Source organism: Procambarus clarkii, chromosome 22 (assembly GCF_040958095.1).
Source record: "Procambarus clarkii isolate CNS0578487 chromosome 22, FALCON_Pclarkii_2.0, whole genome shotgun sequence".
Classification (NCBI taxonomy): Eukaryota; Metazoa; Arthropoda; class Malacostraca; order Decapoda; family Cambaridae; genus Procambarus; species Procambarus clarkii.
The window spans coordinates 11,455,974-11,476,731 of record NC_091171.1 but is presented as its reverse complement, the minus strand read 5'-3'; the positions used below and the strand labels follow the sequence as shown (position 1 = coordinate 11,476,731).

The following is a 20,758-nucleotide window of genomic DNA, read 5'->3' as shown; positions in this document are numbered from 1 at the left end:
GAGGCAAGGGTATCTCCTGACCAGAGTGAGTTGCCTGGTGCACTATGGATTCGGTCTGCAATTTTCGACATGCTCTCTGGTGTGACGTCGTCGCTCTGGGCAAGGAAGGAGTAGCATGCGAATGTGTAAGGGCAAGGGTTGTAGGAAAAGAACCCAGAGCAGGTCATTGTCACATGCTCCATTCGCCGGTCATAGCAAAAGCCATAGCATTTTTATATATTGTCAGAAAGCCTTTGATATAGTTCCTCACAACAGACTACTACACAAGATGGAGAGACAAGTAGGGATAACAGGAAAGACACTGAAATAAGCAATGCAGTACTGTACTTGATATCAGCCTGGAAAAAAAAGTAGAAACTGGTGTTCCCCAGGGCTCTGTCCTAGGACTGTTGCTCAAATTTGTGTAAACTTATCTACCAGGGGAGAGTGAACTCAGGGGAGAGCGAACTCATTCATGTCAATGTATACAGATGAATGAAGTTAATAAAGAAACTAAGAAGTCAGGAGGACTGAAGATTGCAGAAGGAAGACCTTTACCAACTTCAGAAGTGAGCAGATAAATAATGGCTGTGGCAATTCAATTCAAATACTGTAAGTGTAAGGTAATGATGGGAAAGAGAGAAGAGACTAGTAGGAAACTACACCATAAGGGAAACTACAATAAACATTAGGAGAAAAAGACACGAGGGGCAGACATAATCGCAATACTATTTATTACCAGACGCTCATGTGAATAGAATACTCAGTGGCATAGGGAAAGTCGACATATATAAGTATTATTTTACCTTTACAGAATATCAACTAAAAAACATAAATTTAGTTGTCGTTGCCTAAGTTTTGTATATTGGCTCACAACCAATTGGACTTTAATTCTTGGGTAGGGCAAGGTGTTTGGGGAGGTTTTCTTATACCTGTTGCTCTTCTTCACTTGAAAGTACATACTCTATATTTTACTTGGGAGCTCTTGTACAGTTATACTATATACTATACTATATAGTTATACTATATATATTGTACTATACTATATATTATACTATACTATATAATACTATACTATATAATACTATATTATACTGTACTATTAAATTATACTATACTATATATTATACTATATAGTTGTGCTATATATTGTACTCGGGAGTTAGATGACAGTTTTGGGTTGTATCCTAGGAGAGATCAGCCACTGGCCTAGGGTTATTTCAATAAGCCTAACATGTTCCCTGTCCCTAACAAATTATGAACTAATAACTTCTAAAAAATATTATTCTTACAAAGAACAGAGCTTTTCAAAGTAATCATACTGTGCAACATGCACCCAGCTTGGAAAGTTAGTCTTAATGATGAAATCAGAATATGCAGCATTTCACTCTCAAGGTACAGGACCAGAGATGTGCATTCAAACATCGAGCCAATGAGCTTATTCCCAATACATCCACAATCCATTGCTCATCTTGAGACCTTGAGGTTATCTTGAGATGATTTCGGGGCTTAGCGTCCCTGCGGCCCGGTCCTCGACCAGGCCTTCTTTTTGTTGCCCCCCCCCCCTCCCAGGAGGCAGCCCGTAGCAGCTGTAACTCCCAGGTACCTGTTTACTGCTAGGTGAACAGATGCATCAGGGTCAAAGAAACTCTGCCCCACTTGTTTCCACCTCCACCGGGGATTGAATCCGGAACCTCAGGACTTCGAATCCAAAGCCCTGTCCACTCAGCTGTCGGGCCCCAGGCTTGGCAAGCAAGCCATTCATTATTCAGGTGATCCCAACATTAATGAACCAACTGCCAGTTCTCATTTGCCATTACAATAGAGGTAAGTAACTACCAGAAGGTGGCAATCACCGTCACACTTTAGGCAGGTGTTGCTAGACTTGCAAATAAAACTGCACTTGCTTTCACATGGGTCTCTTACAAGACAATAATACCCCCTGTAGTCAGTGTGTTCCATAACTGCTGTCCTAACTTAGTTTTGGTGTGGGGGGGTTCAGAATTATTGAGCTCCATTAATTTTCACTTTGACTGTCAACTTTAATATACTGTATATTGAACAGAAAATCGTTCAAACAGGTATTAAATAAATTATAAACATTATCTTATATAAATACAGAAGCCTGTTTATAGCTAAGTTTACATAAACATATATATGTATTAACAAAATCTTATTAAAGGCAAAGGGAAACATTACATATTAGGGAGAGGTGTCCACCGCCCCATATAACAGCCTTACCAAACACACACGCCAACTTTATCTTCTCTATAAACTCTGGCTTCAGTAAACTGAATATCGGCCATTTTTCCAGCTCCATCGTCACGCTGTGAGTCAGCATCAGTTGCACACAAACATACTAATTTCTGGTAACTATACTTCCTGCCCTCTCCAGCTGACCATGACAGCCAGAGGTTTGTTGATACTGGCCGGGGAGGAGGGTGCGCGCAGCCCCTCACGCACGCCCCCCACACCTGGCACCTCACTCTCGCCCCTCACAACCAACAGATGGCTCTGCTACTGATCCCCTTGCACCATCCAACTCTCTCCCCTCACAACCAACAGATGGCTCTGCTACTAATCCCCTTGCACCATCCAACTCTTTCCCCTCACAACCAACAGATGACTTTGCTACTGATCCCCTTGCACCATCCAACTCTTTCCCCTCACAACAAACAGATGGCTCTGCTACTGACACCTCCCCCCCCCCTTGCACCATCCAACTCTCTCCCCTCACAACCAACAGATGGCTCTGCTACTAATCCCCTTGCACCATCCAACTCTTTCCCCTCACAACCAACAGATGACTTTGCTACTGATCCCCTTGCACCATCCAACTCTTTCCCCTCACAACAAACAGATGGCTCTGCTACTGACACCTCCCCCCCCCTTGCACCATCCAACTCTCTCCCCTCACAACAAACAGATGGCTCTGCTACTGATCCCCTTGCACCATCCAACTCTCTCCCCTCACAACAAACAGATGGCTCTGCTACTGACACCTCCCCCCCCCTTGCACCATCCAACTCTCGCCCCTCACAACCAACAGATGACTCTGCTACTGATCCCCTTGCACCATCCAACTCTCTCCCCTCACAACAAACAGATGGCTCTGCTACTGATCCCCTTGCACCATCCAACTCTCTCCCCTCACAACAAACAGATGGCTCTGCTACTGATCCCCTTGCACCATCCAACTCTCTCCCCTCACAACAAACAGATGGCTCTGCTACTGACACCTCCCCCCCCCTTGCACCATCCAACTCTCTCCCCCTCACAACCAACAGATGACTCTGCTACTGATCCCCTTGCACCATCCAACTCTCTCCCCTCACAACAAACAGATGGCTCTGCTACTGATCCCCTTGCACCATCCAACTCTCTCCCCTCACAACAAACAGATGGCTCTGCTACTGACACCTCCCCCCCCCCCTTGCACCATCCAACTCTCTCCCCTCACAACAAACAGATGGCTCTGCTACTGACACCTCCCCCCCCCCCTTGCACCATCCAACTCTCTCCCCTCACAACAAACAGATGGCTCTGCTACTGATCCCCTTGCACCATCCAACTCTCTCCCCTCACAACAAACAGATGGCTCTGCTACTGACACCTCCCCCCCCCTTGCACCATCCAACTCTCGCCCCTCACAACCAACAGATGGCTCTGCTACTGATCCCCTTGCACCATCCAACTCTCTCCCCTCACAACAAACAGATGGCTCTGCTACTGATACCTCCCCCCCCCTTGCACCATCCACCTCTTGTCCCTCACAACCAACAAATGGCTCTGATACTGAGTCCCCCCCCCCCCCTGCACCATCCAACTTTCGACCCCTCACAACTAACAGATGGCTCTGCTACTGATACTCTTGCACGATCCAACTCTCGCCCTTCACAACCATGAGGCTAGATTTTTTAAATGGCTCTGCTACTATTCTCATATCCTGTCCCCTCCCAATCCTTGCCCGTACATCAGCAGCACATGAGCGCGCAGCCCATGCTACATGAGCGGCGGGCGTTTTTCCTCCATACAGAAATCTTTCCGCTTTCCAAGCTATATCTCATTTATGGTATCTGTGCCTAGGGATCTACTACCCTTAATTACCTCTGACACCTAATTACTCAACAATAATCAGCAATATTGATTTTACGGTAAGAACACAATAAGTGGCATATGCAGATGATGTTCAAATACAAGCCCCAACCTTGGGAGAAATTAAACAGTCCATTGAACTCCTTGGAAGAAAATGAATTGAGCTAGATTTCACTCTCTCCACAAACAAGACAAAAGCATACCCCCATCACAAGCGGGGAGAAAAGGAAGATCTACAAATTAATGGTGTAACACTTGAATGGGTTGACCACTATCGGTACCTTGGCGTCACTGTCGTTTTAGTTTAGTTCATTTATTATGCACCCTATACCCATCTTGTGCGCGGTAGTGGAAAGGGTTACAGAGGCACATAATGGGCTCAGGGACTGAACCACTGCCGGCTCTTAAGATTATGGTTTTTGAAGGAAAAAAGAACCAGACAAATCCTCATCTGCTTCATAACATTGCACAGATGCCTATAGAAGCAAACTTGGCATCCGACAGCTTCACTTACTTCACAGATGGATCAGTAGACCAGCAGGGACAAAAACCCGTAGCTGCAGTTAAAGCAGGAAACTATGTAAATAGTTGGAGACTCTCAAATGGGTGTTCGCCTTTACAAACAGAGATGCTAGCCATTCAAAAGGCTTTGGAACATGCTCTTGCTGAACACCGACAACATGTTATCATACATACAGATTCGAGAACCGCCATTGAAACCTTGCAACAAGAACACATATGTGATAACATCCATCTGATCACAAATGTCATATCATTAATGCAAACACTCAAACGACAAGGCCGTCGGGTACTTATCAACTGGGTGCCAAGTCATGTGGGAATCATAGGAAATGACATAGCAGACGAAGCTGCAAAACTTGCAACTAAGAGAAGAAATGTAGACATTTACATAGCACAGAGCTTATCACAGATTAAGAAAGTAACTAGAAACAGAGCAATGCAGATGATGTACAGTGACCACAACACAGCAGTTGCAACATCAGGATCTGCGTGTTAGTACAAGAATTCAACCAACTACGAACCACTTACTTTGATGAAAGGGAGCAGTAGAACAACAGAAGTACACTTACATCGCATCAGGCTTAATTGGATACCCATCTGCATGGGAAATAGGCTTACAGCTTCCGGAAGATGAAAGGAAATGTCAACACTGTGGAGAAATGCCCGACAGACCACTGGAACATTATCTAACACAGTGCACAGTTACAAACCCATTAAGATTTTAACTTAAATTCAACAGAGCAGAAGTTGTTAAACACATGGGACAAAATCTTACTGAAGTGACCATACGAGTCATAAATACTCATACTCCGCCCAAGTAAAAACAGAAACAAACAACACTTAGTGGGCCAGCCAGAGGCTTATAGGCCCCGCGCAGGAATATCCCTGAAAAAAAAACTGTCGGCTCTAACAAGGGGAAAAAAGAGGAGCTCAACCAGCTCATAGGAACGTGCAAAAGTCGACTCAGGGCACTGAAAGCTATGACCTGGAATGGACATGGAACCTCTATTGTCACCCCGACCACTGATAGTCCAAGTGGTCGGGCCCTGATAGTCCAAATGGTCGGGTCCTGATAGTCCAAGTGGCTGGGTCCTGATAGTCCAATTGGTCGGGCCCTGATAGTCCAAGTGGTTCGGGTCCTAATAGCCCAATTGGTCGGGCCCTGATAGTCCAAGTGGTCGGATCCTGACACACCAAGTAGTCGGGGTCCCTGACAGTCCACGTGGTCGGGTCCCTGACAGTCCAAGTGGTCGGGGCCCTGACAGATCAAGTGGTCGGGCCCCTGACAGTCCAAGTGGTCGGGGCCCTGACAGACCAAGTGGTCGGTCCCCTGACAGTCCAAGTGGTCGGGGCCCTGACAGACCAAGTGGTCGGGGCCCTGACAGACCAAGTGGTCGGGCCCCTGACAGACCAAGTGGTCGGGGCCCTGACAGACCAAGTAGTCGGGCCCCTGATAGTCCAAGTGGTCGGGGCCCCTGACAGACCAAGTAATAATAATAATAATAATATAATATGTTTATTCAGGTAAGGTACATACATACAAGTGATGTTACATTAATGGATCAATATATAGAAAGAGCTAGTACATACAATGCCTAAAGCCACTATTACGCAATGCGTTTCGGGCAGGAAGAACATTAATATCTAGAACTTAATACTAATTGAGCATAAAGAATAAAATGTGTTGAGAACAAATACAAATAAAGATAAAAAAAAAAGGGGGGAACATGACTGAAAATGTACAACACGATCGGGTGAAAGTGGTCGGGGCCCTGACAGACCAAGTGGTCGGGGCCCTGACAGACCAAGTGGTCGGGCCCTGACAGACCAAGTAGTCGGGGCCCTGACAGACCAAGTGGTCGGGGCCCCTGACAGACCAAGTGGTCGGGCCCTGACAGACCAAGTGGTCGGGCCCCTGATAGTCCAAGTGGTCGGGGCCCCTGACAGACCAAGTAGTCGGGGCCCTGACAGACCAAGTAGTCGGGGCCCTGACAGACCAAGTGGTCGGGGCCCTGACAGACCAAGTGGTCGGGGCCCTGACTGACCAAGTGGTCGGGCCCCACTATAGGAAGCGTGGCGCCGCTCACTTGTCCGGGTGTGGCGGGAAGAGTGCGGCCAGTTCACAAGTGTTGGGGGCTGAGGACACTACGCCCAGGACCTCCACTCTACCCCAGGCCCCCCACACACCCAGGGCGCTCCTCACCATGGCCATCACCAGGTCCAGGGCCCTCGTGGTTACCTTCGTGGATAATAATGCAGTCGAGAAAATTGTCAATATAGGCTGCAGAAATACAGGTGATTTTGTTGTGGAGTTGTGGGCCTTTAGTGTTGTTAGAGGGGGGGGGGGTGCTGTATGTGTAAACATTTAATTAAATGTCACAGTTCCAGCTTGATGATGACATGTTGAATATGTCAAACGTAAGGCATGTCAGTAGCTAGGACGGCGCTAAAAGTAAAGTAAAATACACAAATTTAGGTTAATTATATAGACATAATTTTAATGCAATGGGCTTTAGCATACAATCTCAATCTAGTTATTGTTTTTATTGTTTTGTTTTTATTTTATTTATTCTCTATATACACGAGTGGTTACATTTTGTAAATTATACCTAATGAATTGATCAAATAGGGCTCCTGTGCCAGGTAAGTCCACTACGGGCTCACTATAGCCTGTGCTACTTGGAGCATTTTGGTCTGAGTAGTGGAATCCAAAACAACGTGCAGAATGTCAGTTTGTATATTAACTGGTTCAGTGGGTCCGTCTAATTACCAAAAGCTACACAAAGCTTCCTGGCAATACGTTAGTAATGAATAAATATGATATATTAGGTTAGGCTGACCTAACCTAACCTATCTTAACCTAACTTAACCAAACCAAACCTAACCGAAGCTTGGATCGTCAACTTGATTTGGCATTACAGGTACCAACTTTTTATTTTCGTCTAATTTCTTTATAAAAAGATACTTTTTCAGATTAAAATTGTTTTTTCGTGTTGTACATTCAGCACCAACATTATAATGAGTAAATATATCGTATTTATTCATTACTAACGTATTGCCAGGAAGCTTTGTGAAGCTTGTGTAGCTTGTGGTAATTAGACGGACTGGGTTCAGTGACTAGTTGGGGTATTGTTTCGAACAAAAGACGATTTGACAAAGTTCGTTTTCTGTTTGTTAGAACCATTTTTATTGCTGTGCTAGGATGTATTAGCTTAGGTTAGACTGTGTTTTGCTTGGCTGGGCTGGGCTGGGTTAGGTTACCTTACCTTGGGGTGTTTTTGGGGCTTAGCGGTCTCGGTCCCCGACCTGATTTCCTTCTTACTGAACTGGTCAACCAGGCTGTTGGACGCGGCTGCTTGCAGGCTGACGTGTGAATCACAGCCTGGTTGATCGGGTATCAGGATTAGGTAGGGTTCAAAATCTGTTGGCAAATCGTCTTGTGTACGATGTGACTTGTATCTGACTAGTTGCCCTAATTTGCAACTCTCCTTGCCTAACTGAATTTAATTTTCAAAGTCTTAACCTCAGCCCATCTAATTGAACTTCTGTACTGTGCCAAACGTGCCACATCAAAACCACAAATTGACATTGAATGTGAATTCACAATGAGACAAATAAGAAGCAAAATCAGAAATATTCAGGCACAGGCAGGAGTGGAGAGGAGAGGGATAATGTATGAGAGAAGTCTAACCATGCAACACTACATGTATGTGAGTCAAAACACCCTTTTCACTTATGGTAAAAGGAGAAATGCTTGGAGTGACTGTGTACATGCGGCTCAGGCTTGGGTACAAATATTACTGGGAATATGGGATAGGCGTTCATGATAATGACACGAAGTGTAAACTATGTGGTATGTTAAGGTCTCACACCCTTGCCCATTATGTTCTTGATTGTCCGTTGATTAATGTATATAGAAACACTGAGATAAGGACTGTTCCTGAGCAAATAGCCTGGATGTGTCACAAAGGAAAGGTTGATGATATTCTTGAGAGATATAAGAATTTTGCACCAAGACTGTAATATTTTGTTGAATTATCCGTATAACTAGGTCATAAAAGTATTTGTGTACGTCTGATACCATACCACTTGTGAAGGAGGAAATGTACATGTTTATCTCTCAGAATGTTTGGTAACAGGTTTATTGTTTGTGATGTGTGTCTATGTATGTACTAACACGTTGTACTGAACGGGGTGAGAATAGCTTGAGCTACCTCATCCCTTTGTGTGTATTTTACCTCAATAAACTTATTTCAATTCAATTTCAATTTCTGTACTTATGATTTTTAACATATCTTAAAGCATATAAACATTTAAACATATCTTATCATCATCTTGCTGAAAGTGCTATATTTTTTGTGCAATTGACCCAGGCATAAAATTGATGTAGCTTAGGGAAATTGAAACCCCTTAGTATTAATTAATACTTATGGACTAATGAAATTACCTGAATTTACTAGAGTAATAATACTGAGTAAAGTATGCAAAGTATGACCTTTTTTCCAGGATAATTTATGAATTGTCTGAATAATGAACTTGCACTTAACCTAGGACTTATGGACAGAGGCTCATGGGGTGTGGTAATATTTGGAGTCATGATATGTATACAGTACAGTATATACAGTACTATATTTGACTTTGCTTCTATAATTCTGGGTAAAATAACATGTCCAAATAATACAGCTCTTCATGGAACTAACGTAAGTGCATAGAATCCCATGTGCTTATAATTACCATCACTGGGAACATGAAGCCTGTTTGACCTTCAGGGGAACCTCTATACAAACCTAAAGTAACGAACTACTGAGCCTCTCCAGTGTGCAACCCTCATTCATCAGTTGCTTAACTCTAGGGTATCTATTTACTGCTAGGTGAACAGACCTTAGGTGAAAGGAAATGTCCAACCATTCCTGTCCCATCCAGGAACTGAACACAGAAATCCATTTTTTTTATTTATATATACTGTACAAGAGTTCTTACATTCTTGTAAAGCCACTTGCACGCATAGCATTTCAGTCCTTAATCCTAATTTTTTCCCTGGAATATGACCTGCCAAAATGTTTAACAACCAGGTACCCATTCACTGCTTGGTGAACAGAGGTTACAGTTAATGATTGGCACCTGATCAATCCTTCCCCGGCCAGGATACGAACCCAGGCCAAAGCACTTGCAAAGTGCCGTGCGAGTGCTTTACCACTACGCCACGGTGACTGCAATTATGTCTAATGTACACACGGTCCTAAGAGTAGGATTTTGTGACTTCATTCTTGACTGAAAATAATGTGTGTTGGGTACAGACAACAGGCATCCTGTGTAATATATTACAGTTAGGAATTCCGGGTCCAAATCCTGGGTGGGGCAGAATGGTTGGGCACATCTCCTATCATCCAGTACCTCGGTTCACCTAGCAGTAAATAGGTATCCAGTAATTAGCTGCTTGTGGAGTTGCATCCTATGGAGGGTCAGTAGTTCAACCTTTGTGGGGGGGGGGGGGGGCTTGATTAAAGGGAGCATAACTGCGTTTCTTATAAGTTGTTTAATGTCGGCTAATCTTTTTTGACTAGTTGTATATGAAAAGAGCTGCAATTGTTCCAAGTTTCAGTATTGCAGCCTAAATAGAAAGGGAGATTTTTGTTTTGTTTTTCAACGAATTTTACACATTTTCAAATCAAAAGTACAACCAAAAGTTTCAAATGAAATCATTTCTATGACACTTTTCTATCACATTAGCATATAATAAAAGGATCTGTTTAGCGAATTTATTTTACTAATACAAATAGTCAATGTTCCATAAAAAATTATGCAAATATATCATGGTTTATTACTATTATAAAATCAATAAATGAACTTAGTAAAAAATGCATTTTACAGATTTGTAGAGACAAACTCTATAAGGTGTAAGATTCATGTACAATATATTGAATTAAAAATGAAAGTTATAAAACGTTTATGTACTTGAAAATACATAAGTAAAAAAATAGTGTAAGGTTCTGCCATCTGTGGCTGAGGTTGACATAAACCAATTTCCTCCAAAATTGGCACCCTTACAGATAGGCTTACATGCAATCAGGTGTATAAGTTTCATGGAAATCGTCCAATAAACAAATAAGAAAAAAAGGGAAAAATCTATTTTTTTAACTAAATTTTTTTGTTATAAAACTAATTATTAAATATTTTTATTATATGCTATTGTGATACCTGAGAGTCATAGACATGATTTCAGTTGATACTTGTGTTTGATATTAATTTTTGACCATTTTGGAAATTTTTGGACACAATTCAATATTTTTTTTCTCCCTTCCTATTTATGCTACGATGCTGAGACTTGGACCAGATGACACCCTTTTCATATACAACTCGTCAAAAAAGTTTGGATGAAATTGAACTAGTTTTCATTTATTGCATATTTGGCACTTATGCCCCTTAAGGCTAACTTGTATATATACACAGGCTGCCTGTCCCCTGATAAAATTAATTACCGTATATACTACACAGTATATCTATAAAATATTTCATTGGAATACAAACCTGCGAGGCCAGGGATCACCCAGATGGCTACCACAGTACAGTACTAATGCCATTACACCAGCACATACAGTATATATACATATATATAATAATAATTCATTGTCAGGGAACAGGCAGTCAGTGTGTATTCATACACGTTAGACTTATATCGAGGTTCCCCCAAAGTCGAATTACTGAGCCCGCCTAGGATGCAACCCCACAACAAGCTGACTAATTCCAGAGTACCTATTTACTGCTAAGTGAACAGAAGCATTGGGTGATAGAAAATGCACCCAACTATTTCTGTCTTAGCCAGGATTTGAACCCAGAATTTCCGGGTTCGAACCGGAACCCAGAAGAACCCAGAGATTTGTAAGTTGGGAACGAACCCGACTGTGTTACCGTGACCTTAAGTTGCTATGTATACCCTGAGCTATGTATATTCACACAGTACCATATATATTTACTGCTAGGTGAACCAGGTAAATTCGGGTAAATATATAAGCTATTAGGTTACATTGTGTTGGTTTTGTTTTGATGTGTTTATTATCATGTTTCAACTTAAAATAATAGTAAGACATAAATGCTTGGAATTCGATGATTCCAACTTGGATATTAAGGTAAAATGTAAAGAATGAGTAATTTACCGGTTATATATTTTAGTATCCAGTGGGGCGGGCTGGAATATTTGCTTTAAAATTTTGTAATGTTCGAATGGGTTTCTTGGTTTGAACATAACTAGACATTAATTTGCCACTCCTGCTAAGGTTATATCTATTCTCTCTTTACAGCTATATAAGAAGCAGAATATCAAAAGAGAGAGGATAAACTAGTGTTAGTAATATATAACCCATAGTGTTATAAACCCAAGGAACCACCAACCAACCAAAGCTGTAAAGGCCAAAACTCAGTTGAATTTTAAATTCTAGGTTGAAAAAATCAAAACAAATGGAGGGGACTTTAACAAGGCTTCCTATCCTCAACGAGGCCACTAGAATGGCCCTTGGGTAAATTCAGGAAAGTAAATAGAGTTCTGTAGTGCAGTACATGTGGGCCTACAGGCCGATCCAAGCAACAGCCTGTTGGCCTAGCCTGGCTCCGAGCCCGGCCTGAGGCCGGGCTCGGGGAATAGCAGAACTTCTGAGACCCTCTCCAGGTATACTGCAGTCATCTGCATCATCGGCTCAAAACTGAGGGACCCGAGTTCATTTCCTGTATCAGGACACATTTGGGCAATGTTTCCTTTTATTTGATACTTCCATTCACCTAGCAGTAAATAGCACTCAGTAGTTAGACAATTCTTGTGGGTTGCCTCTTTGCAGAAGGTCAAGAGTTGGCCAAGGGGGGACATCAATTGACCTGATGACAGGCTTCCTGTCCCTGGCAACAGGAAACAGTATGGTTGCTGCAATCAGTACTTTTTGGGTCAGAATGTTTCTGCACATGTATTTTCAAGACAGTACTTTTCAAGACAGTATCTTTGGTACGATTAATGTTATTAGTCTGTAGTACAGTATATTTGTGGAAAGGAATAGATTTTGATTTTTTGTATATTAAGTTATAGATTTAGATTATAAAGTATAAGGCAATTGTTTATCCTGTCAGTAACATCTGCTACCGATTTTCCAGTCACACTGGTTCCCCTCTCACAACGTGGCCGTGGCAGATCTTCTAAAGGCTCTTGGATATCCACTGGGGCCAATGTCGAATTACCATTACTTCAAGAAATGGATGAGGAAGCCAGTGATATTATTTCTAAGCCAACAGGTTTGTAAAGTTTTCTAAAGTTATTACTAATCTAATGACTAGATATGCTTTAAATATTATCTCAGATAAAAATTTATTTTCAACACAAATTTGTTGCACACTTTTTGTACTAGAATTTCTTTCCATTTTAGTTTATGCTCCTATTTATAGATGGGCTGAACAGTGGCTCCCTGTAGGTAGCCACGCTGAGATAGCTACAGGCCTATAAGTCACATCAACCTTTGAGTCTTTAAAAACCTACCCAAGACCAAAACCTGGACCCCTCACAGAGGTGCAGGGAGCAGGGGATTCATGATCACCCTCACTGAGGAATCGGACAACTGCAAGATTCACAAAGTAAACAATGCAGCAAATGACACAGCAAACAGTCCACCAAGTTGTTAGGTCATAGATCCTTAGTTACAGCTGGCAGCACCATGAGTGCTGCCAGCTCAGCATATTAACAACCATTAGGCCTTCACCGAATTTCAGACTTGTTTGCCATGAGTTTTCCAATCTCAGATTTTGTAGATTAGTAATTACCTAAGTGTAGTTACAGGATGAGAACTACGCTCGTGGTGTCCCATCTACCCAGCACTCTATCATATAACACTTTGAGACTACTGACGGTCTTGGCCTCCACCACCACCTCACCTAACTTGTTCCAACTGTCTACCACTCTGTGAAAGTGAATTTTCTTATATTTCTTTGGCATCTTTGTTTAAAATCTATGACCTCTTGTTCTTGAAGTTCCAGGTCTCTGAAAATCTTCCCTATCGATTTTATCAATTCCTGTTACTATTTTGTACATAGTGATCATATCACCTATTTTTTTCTTGTCTTCTACTTTTGGCATATTTAATGCCTCTAACCTCTCCTCATAGCTCTTGCCCTTCAGTTCTGGGAGCCACTTAGTAGCATGTCTTTGCACCTTTTCCAGTTTGTTGATGTGCTGCTTAAGATATGGGCGCTGCATATTCTAACTTTGGCCTAACAAAAGTCGTGAACAATTTCTTTAGTATTTCCTCATCCATGTATTTAAAAGCAATTCTGAAGTTAAAAAGAGTGGCATAGGCTCCTCGCACAACTTTCTTTATGTGGTTCTCAGGTGATAGTTTTCTATCTAGAACCTCCCCTAGATCTTTCTTTATCAGAATTCTGTAAAGATTTCTTACATAATTTATAGGTTGTGTGGGGTCTATGTTCTCCTATTCCACATTCCATAACATGGCATTTATTCACATTAAATTCAATTAGCCAAGTGGTGTTCCATATACTTATTTTGTCCAGGTCTTCTTGAAGGGCATGACAATCATCTAAGTTTCGTATCCTTCCTATTATCTTAGCATCATCAGCAAACATGTTCATATAATTCTGTATACCAACTGGTAAATCATTTATGTAGACAATAAACATCACTGGTGCAAGAACTGAATCCTGTGGTACTCCACTTGTGACATTTGTGACATTTCTCCAGTCCGATATATTGCCTGATTACTGATTACTGCCCTCATTTTTCTATCAGTCAGAAAATTTTTCATCCATGTTAGAAGCTCACCTGTCACCCTCCAATATTTTCCAGTTTCCAGAACAACCTCTTATGTGGAACTCTGTCGAAAGCCTTTTTTAGGTCCAGATAGATGCAGTCAACCCAACCATCTCTTACCTGTAAAATCTCTGTGGCTCGATCATAGAAACTGAGTAAATTCGAAACACAGGATCTTCCAGATCGAAAACCATACTGTGTGTCTGATATCATTTCTCTCCAGGTGTTCTATCCATTTAGTTTTTATTATTTTTTCCAATATTTTGACTACTGTATTACACTTGTCAATGATACAGGTCTATAATTGAGGGGGTCTTACCTGATGCCACTTTTGTAGATTAGAACTATGTTAGTCTTTTTCCACACATCTGCAGGGATGCCTGAAAGATCAGGTGAAGTGGAATGCTGAGCTCAGATGCACATTCTCTCAGAACCGATGGTGAAACTCCATCTGGGCGAACTGCTTTGTTCTTGCTTAGCTCCTTTAGCATATTTTCCACTGCATCTCTAGACACCTCTATACGCTCTATGTTCTGTGGAATTCTTATTGTCTGGTTCTCTAAAGATTCATTTTGTACAAACACATTTTGGAACTTTTTGTTTAATGTTTCACACATTTCCTTTTCATTTTCCGTGAAACTGTATCCCATTTTCAACCTCTGGATATTATCCTTTACCTGCAATTTGTTGTTTATGAATTTGTAGAATAGGCCCGGTTCTGTTTTACATTTATCCGCTATCCCTTTTTCAAAATTTCATTCTGCCTCTTGCCTTACTACCGTATAGTTGTTTCTTGCATCTTTGTATCACTGGTATGTTTGAGGGTTTGGCCTCTTCCTATACTGATTCCATTTTTGTGTCTTTTGGTCTCTGGTCCTCTCACAATTTCTGTTGAACCAATCCTGTTTTCTGGCCCTGCATCTCTGTTTTGGTATGAATGTTTGTGTGCCTTCATTGTATATTTTGCAAAATTTGGCATACATTTCATTTCCTTCCCTGCCAGCAACAAGTGTCCAGTTACTCATAAAAATTTTTTTGAAGTTCCTCAGTGACTTCTCTTTAAATCGAGTTTATCAACTGTTTCAATGTCTCCATTTTCTCCACCCACATCGACTGATGCAAAATAGTTAGGGTATCCATATCAGCCATGGATAGCTCCGGGGAGCCTCTGGAACTCACCCAGAAAATGGCGTTTCATTACATTCAACGCTGGTTTTTTAGCTGTTTTTCTTATATTTCATTGATGGGAACGTCAGATCACTTGATGTTCCCAATTTTCTGATGGGAACATCAGACCATTTGGGAAAGTATCGGACGAGGGAGTGTGGAATGGTGGGGAGGACGACGGACGGAAGTGAGAGATGGTGGGAAGGATGAGGGGACAAATGAAGGGGTAATGGTGGGGAAGGATGATGGGACGGGGAAGTTTGGGATGGTGGGGAAGGATGATGGGACGGGGGAGTTTGGGATGGTGGGAGCGAGAGGATGGGGGAATGGAGAATGGTGGGGAGGACAGAGGGACAGGGGTGTGGGGCATAGTTAGAAGGAAGAGGGGATGGTGGAGTGGGGAATGGTTGCGAGGCCGAGGAGACGGGTGAGAGGGGAATGGTGGGGAGGACTGGGGGGACAGGAAAGGTTGCTGTGGCTCAGTAACGCACATGCGTTGCTGAGCCACAGCAATGCGTGGCCGGGTACTGCTAGTTTTAAATAAATCACAAATAAACAAAAAAACACATTTGCTTCTGTGGTGTGAGTATGAGGAGCAAGCATTAAAATAACAGAAAAATTATCAAGTAAAATATAAACTAATTAAAACAGAATAAATTACTTTTAACACTTGTACACATCTTGTGCACTAAAATATAACACAAATGAACATAAAAAAAAAATACTGAAAACAACTCTTTGGAGTCTGACTTTGGAGAAAGATTTAAACAACTTAAATACAACAAATTTAACTACATGATATGTTACCAAACACCACAACCCGAAAATGACCTGCTGTGGCAAATCAGTAACAAGGTGATGTTCACATCTGGAGCACCTGACAATGAGTAACTTGCAACATCTGGTTGCCTCTATATCGTATATACAATTTTCCTACTGTTTGGACTGTCAACGCTGACTCTTTCGGTTGGCTCTGCCGGACTTATGGACTCCCAGAAGTGAACCTCTTTGCATTGACGTGGTCTTGGCATCTCCCAATGTATGTGGTACCCATTTTCCCAAACTGCAAGGCTGTCATGGTGGATGCCTTTCGGCAGGACTGGTAAAGGTGAGGTTACCTGTTTCTCTTCCCCCAAGGTCCATCTGTTGCTTCGAGTTCTGGCTCAGTTGGAGTCCTACCACGGGAGAGTAGTCCTCATGACCCCTTGTTGGCTGGCCCAACCTTGGTTTCAGGCGCCGCTGGCTCGGTGTGCGAACCCGGCGCATTTTCCGTGGCTCCGCCTCTTCTTGCAGGTCGAACCAGTCCAGTACACGGCTGGTTCAGGCTTCTCCGCTGCTTTTCGCGTCTTGTCTTTTTGACGCGGGTTTATCATAATTTGTATGATCAGGGGCTTCATTGATGGTGTCCCACCCGAGAGCTTCGTCTAGGCGACAGTATGAAGTTTCCTGATATTCGTTCCCCCATTTTCTCTTTCTTTTTTTTTAGGTTGTCTTCTATTTCTGATCCTCCTTCTGGTTGGTGGTTTTCGCATTGTTTGATAGTCTCCGAACTGGAATGGTTAGGTTGCTGGTGGGGGGGAAGGGGTCTTGGGCTCCCCCCCCTTCCCCTCCCTGGGGCTGTGTGGATGATCAACGCGGCGATGGAGTGTGTCGTTTGCTTGTTTCCTTGGGATTGGAGGGAGTTGTGCCTCTGTTCAGTTTTCGGTTGCAATTTTCTTACAATGTTGGGTCTGTTTTGTTATGCCTACCTTTCTGGGTGCCTAACCCCGGTCGATGGCAGATAAGGAAAACTCCTAACCACGGGGGTTTTCCAAGGCCATTGCTCCCTGTGCCTCTCTGAGAGGGGCCAGGTTCTGGCTCGTGGTCCCCAGTAGTCTGAACTCCATAGACATAGCTCTGGTCTAATGAATTGCATATTAGCCCGATAGCTCCATGGAGCCTCCGGGGCTCACCCAGAAAATGGTGTTTCATTACATTCAACACTGGATTTTTTTTCCTCGCTATGGGGATGTCAGCATTTAACAGTTGCAAGGGATGAGGAGTGCCCTAGGCTTAATTTGCTTATACTGTACACATTATACACCACTGATGCCCTTTGTAATGGTATTTCCTATGAGCTGCATTCAATGTCAGTTCTTTTCAATGAACCTGGGTGCTCATTGGTGAAATTTTCAGACACCTAGTGCCTGGGTGTCTGGTTCTTCCATTTGGTGGTGGGGAAGTGGACCTTGCAGTTGAACTATCTCTCATTTTCTGCTTTAATTTTATCTTGCTGTTGACTGTTTACCTTTGCTCTACCTTTCTGGTGGCTTTCTTGGATTTCTTGGTTAGTGATCTAGCAGCCTCTATTCTCTGCATCACTGAGGGGACCAGGTTTTGGTCTCTGATCTCCAGTAGGGTTTTAATGGCTTGTAAATGGTTGGACCTTTGACAAACTGCTGGCTTTCTGTCCTCATAAAGGCCACTAGAAGGTTTTGGCCCCTTAGGTAAATTCAGGCATGACATGTGTGGAGTTATCCTTGTGGAAGGTCAAGTCCCAGATTTACACAGTAAAATAATATACTGGGGTGAATAATGGGGCAGAAAATGCAGAATAGTGCCAATGAAGAGTAGAAGTGGAATAGGCACAAATTAGAGAATACAGTACTGTACAAATATTAGAGGTCCACGGCTGTTTAGTATACTTCCAGCAAGTATGAGAAATGTTCCTGGAACAAACGTGGACTTTTTCAAGAAAAAATTGACAATGTCCTGCAAGAAGTGCTGGGCCAAATGATTGTAGTGGACATGTGGACCTATAAGTCTGTTGGGTCAAACTCTCACAAGTCGAGTCAGGCCACGCTTGGGAAGTAGAACTCTCGGAACCCCCCTCAAGGTAAGATCCATGCAAGGTGGTTAGTAACTGGAAGCCAAATAGGACCCACTACAAAGAGGAGTTTCATTACATTCAACTCTGGTTATTTATAGAAGATGTATATTCATTTTAAATTTCCATGTTTTTTTAGTGTGCACATTTTATTAAACAGTTTTGTTTCAGAATTACTTGAAGATGGAGAAGACCCTCTCAAAGGTAGCTCTGTGTTTGGATTTCGTACTCCAAAGAAAAAATGGGGCATGCTGGAGAAGGCTGAATCTGCTAAGAAATGTGAATCCCCAACAACGCCGAAAACCCCCAAACCATCACTACGACAGTACCCGAACACTCCCAAAACTCCCAGAACTCCAAAGACACCAAGTTCAGGTACAAGAGGTTTGGCATAAGAGCGCCTCTGTTTTTTGTATATGAAAGTGGTCATGTTTCTTTCAATACTGCTTTGTTAGTACTGGTACTGTAATATCTCCTCATTTATTATACACATTATATAGATTATATTTTGTGAGTGAAGTTACTTTACAGTATATTATGCTCCTATCTAAATGGTTACATCATAATTTATCTTAAAATGTACAGTGGTACCTCGCATAACGAATTTAATCCGTTCCATGTTCGTCATGTGAAACAGACGTCATACAAAACGAGTGTCCCCCATGTAACCAGTGTGATGCACTGTGTTTATTGTGAAATTTCCCTAGTGTGCATGACATCAAATGTTCCCCAAAATATAATTTTTCTTTGTAAAATGATAAATTACCGTCCCTGAACATGTCTATGTAAAAATAATTACCAAATTCCACTTTGGCTGTGAGGGCGTGGACAAGGTGCACTGTGACGTCATCAGGGCCTGGTCGCCCGTGTGTGAAGCTCCCAGACACGGTCGCGCAGGCCATTCAAGCACCGCGTGTTGCCACAAATATATTTTCAAATATTTTTTCTATGCATTTCCAATGCGGTTTTATTTGTTTCTTTTATCGTATATGATGCATATTTGTGTCCTTTACAATATGTATACAGTAGAATGTTCAGAATTTTCCATGAAACTGTGATACATGTGTCAGTAATGTGTCCACAATAAATGTTTATTGTCACAATATTACGTGGTAAAAATTCACTAATATTACAATATGTACAGTTTCACATACTATTTACACAGTAACACACTGTATTACACACTCGGTACTTTGGAGGTGCATAATAGTCAACGAAGTAGTCCATGGTACACAGTGCGACTTTCCTCTCCTTGCATCAGCTATAGATAGATTTTTGTTTCCTGTTTCATCGTTCTGTGTGCTTGCAAATAACGCACTCGCGTGCACCCTTGGCTTTAGTACTTGTAGGTGGTATGTAGCCAAGCTTGTAAAGCATAAAGTAGTATTGAAACGATTATAGGAAAAGCTCAATTTGTAAGGTAGTCTTGAAAAGATCGCTTTGTAAGGTCCCACACAGGAAGAGATTCAGCTAGCCTCAAAGAGTGTCCATCAGTCAGGAAAAGATTCAGGTATTCTTGAAAATATCAATGAACACCACCACCATGGAAGCCGCTAACACTGTTCATCTATGCTACTTGTATCAGATGCATCATCACTGAACGCAGAAAACGATTCATCTATGTATCATCACATACATTAGAGATGGCAAGGGTGGGGCTCAGAGCTACACCTGGATACGCTTGCTGTATCATCCTCATAGGTGCTGTATCACTGGCATCCGACCGTTGTGTTAAGCCCTTATTGCGCCTAGCTTCACCAATGTTATGACCCTTATGTTCTTCAAACAATAGGGTCTGAATTGCACCGACTGAGCACAGTCTTTCAACACTATGTGGGACAGGTGTTTGAGACCCAGAGGCACGTGTGCCACAAATGGTTGCTCACGCAGTACTAACCCAGCCAGCAGCCCTTGTCTTTCATATTCGTTATAGCAAAAGGTTCGTTCAGTGTTTGTTGGGTAGGCTGCTCCATTATGACAATCTTTCTTTGTTTCAAATGTGTTCCATTTGTTTTGTATTTGTCACTTACGTCTCTTTAATGGAGCAGCCTACCCGACAAACACTGAACGAACCTTTATGACATTTGTCCATTTTTCAAATTGTTTCAAGTCCTTTTTTTTTTTTTTTTTTTTTTTTTAAGAAACATGGAGCAGCCGACCTGTAGACCACCGAACGAACCTTTTTGACATTTGTACTGGTTTTCAAAATTCTTCATTTTTTTTATTATTTACGTTTTTTGTATGTAAGAAACATGGAGCAGCCTACCTGCCAACCACCGAACGAACCTTTTGCTATAAGACAAATGAAAAATAAATATTGAACACATTTG

General features: G+C 42.2%; 2 protein-coding genes across 3 annotated transcripts in view; one reads left to right on the top strand and one right to left on the bottom strand.

Annotated features, from left to right (window-relative positions):
- LOC123757454 (RCC1 and BTB domain-containing protein 1) overlaps window positions 1–2,441 on the bottom strand; it is a 152,498-nt gene extending 150,057 nt beyond the window's left edge. Inside the window, exon 1 of one of the 2 annotated variants that reach the window (XR_006772748.2) lies at window positions 2,221–2,440. Coding sequence is in view for 1 of the 2 variants with exons in the window: in XM_045741086.2 (XP_045597042.1) it covers window positions 2,221–2,320 (100 nt within the window). In the remaining variant the exon portion in view is untranslated. Of the gene's footprint in view, window positions 1–2,220 lie in introns of both variants that reach the window. The other variant, XM_045741086.2, reaches the window with a different exon arrangement.
- A 4,186-nt stretch (window positions 2,442–6,627) lies between these two features.
- The window catches only part of Orc2 (origin recognition complex subunit 2), a 104,230-nt gene continuing 90,099 nt past the window's right edge, over window positions 6,628–20,758 (top strand). The window contains exons 1-3 of the mRNA XM_045741073.2: window positions 6,628–6,891; window positions 12,733–12,870; window positions 18,600–18,803. Of these exons, the coding sequence (XP_045597029.2) occupies window positions 6,801–6,891; window positions 12,733–12,870; window positions 18,600–18,803 (433 nt within the window). The 5' untranslated portion in view covers window positions 6,628–6,800. The remainder of the gene's footprint in view (window positions 6,892–12,732; window positions 12,871–18,599; window positions 18,804–20,758) is intronic.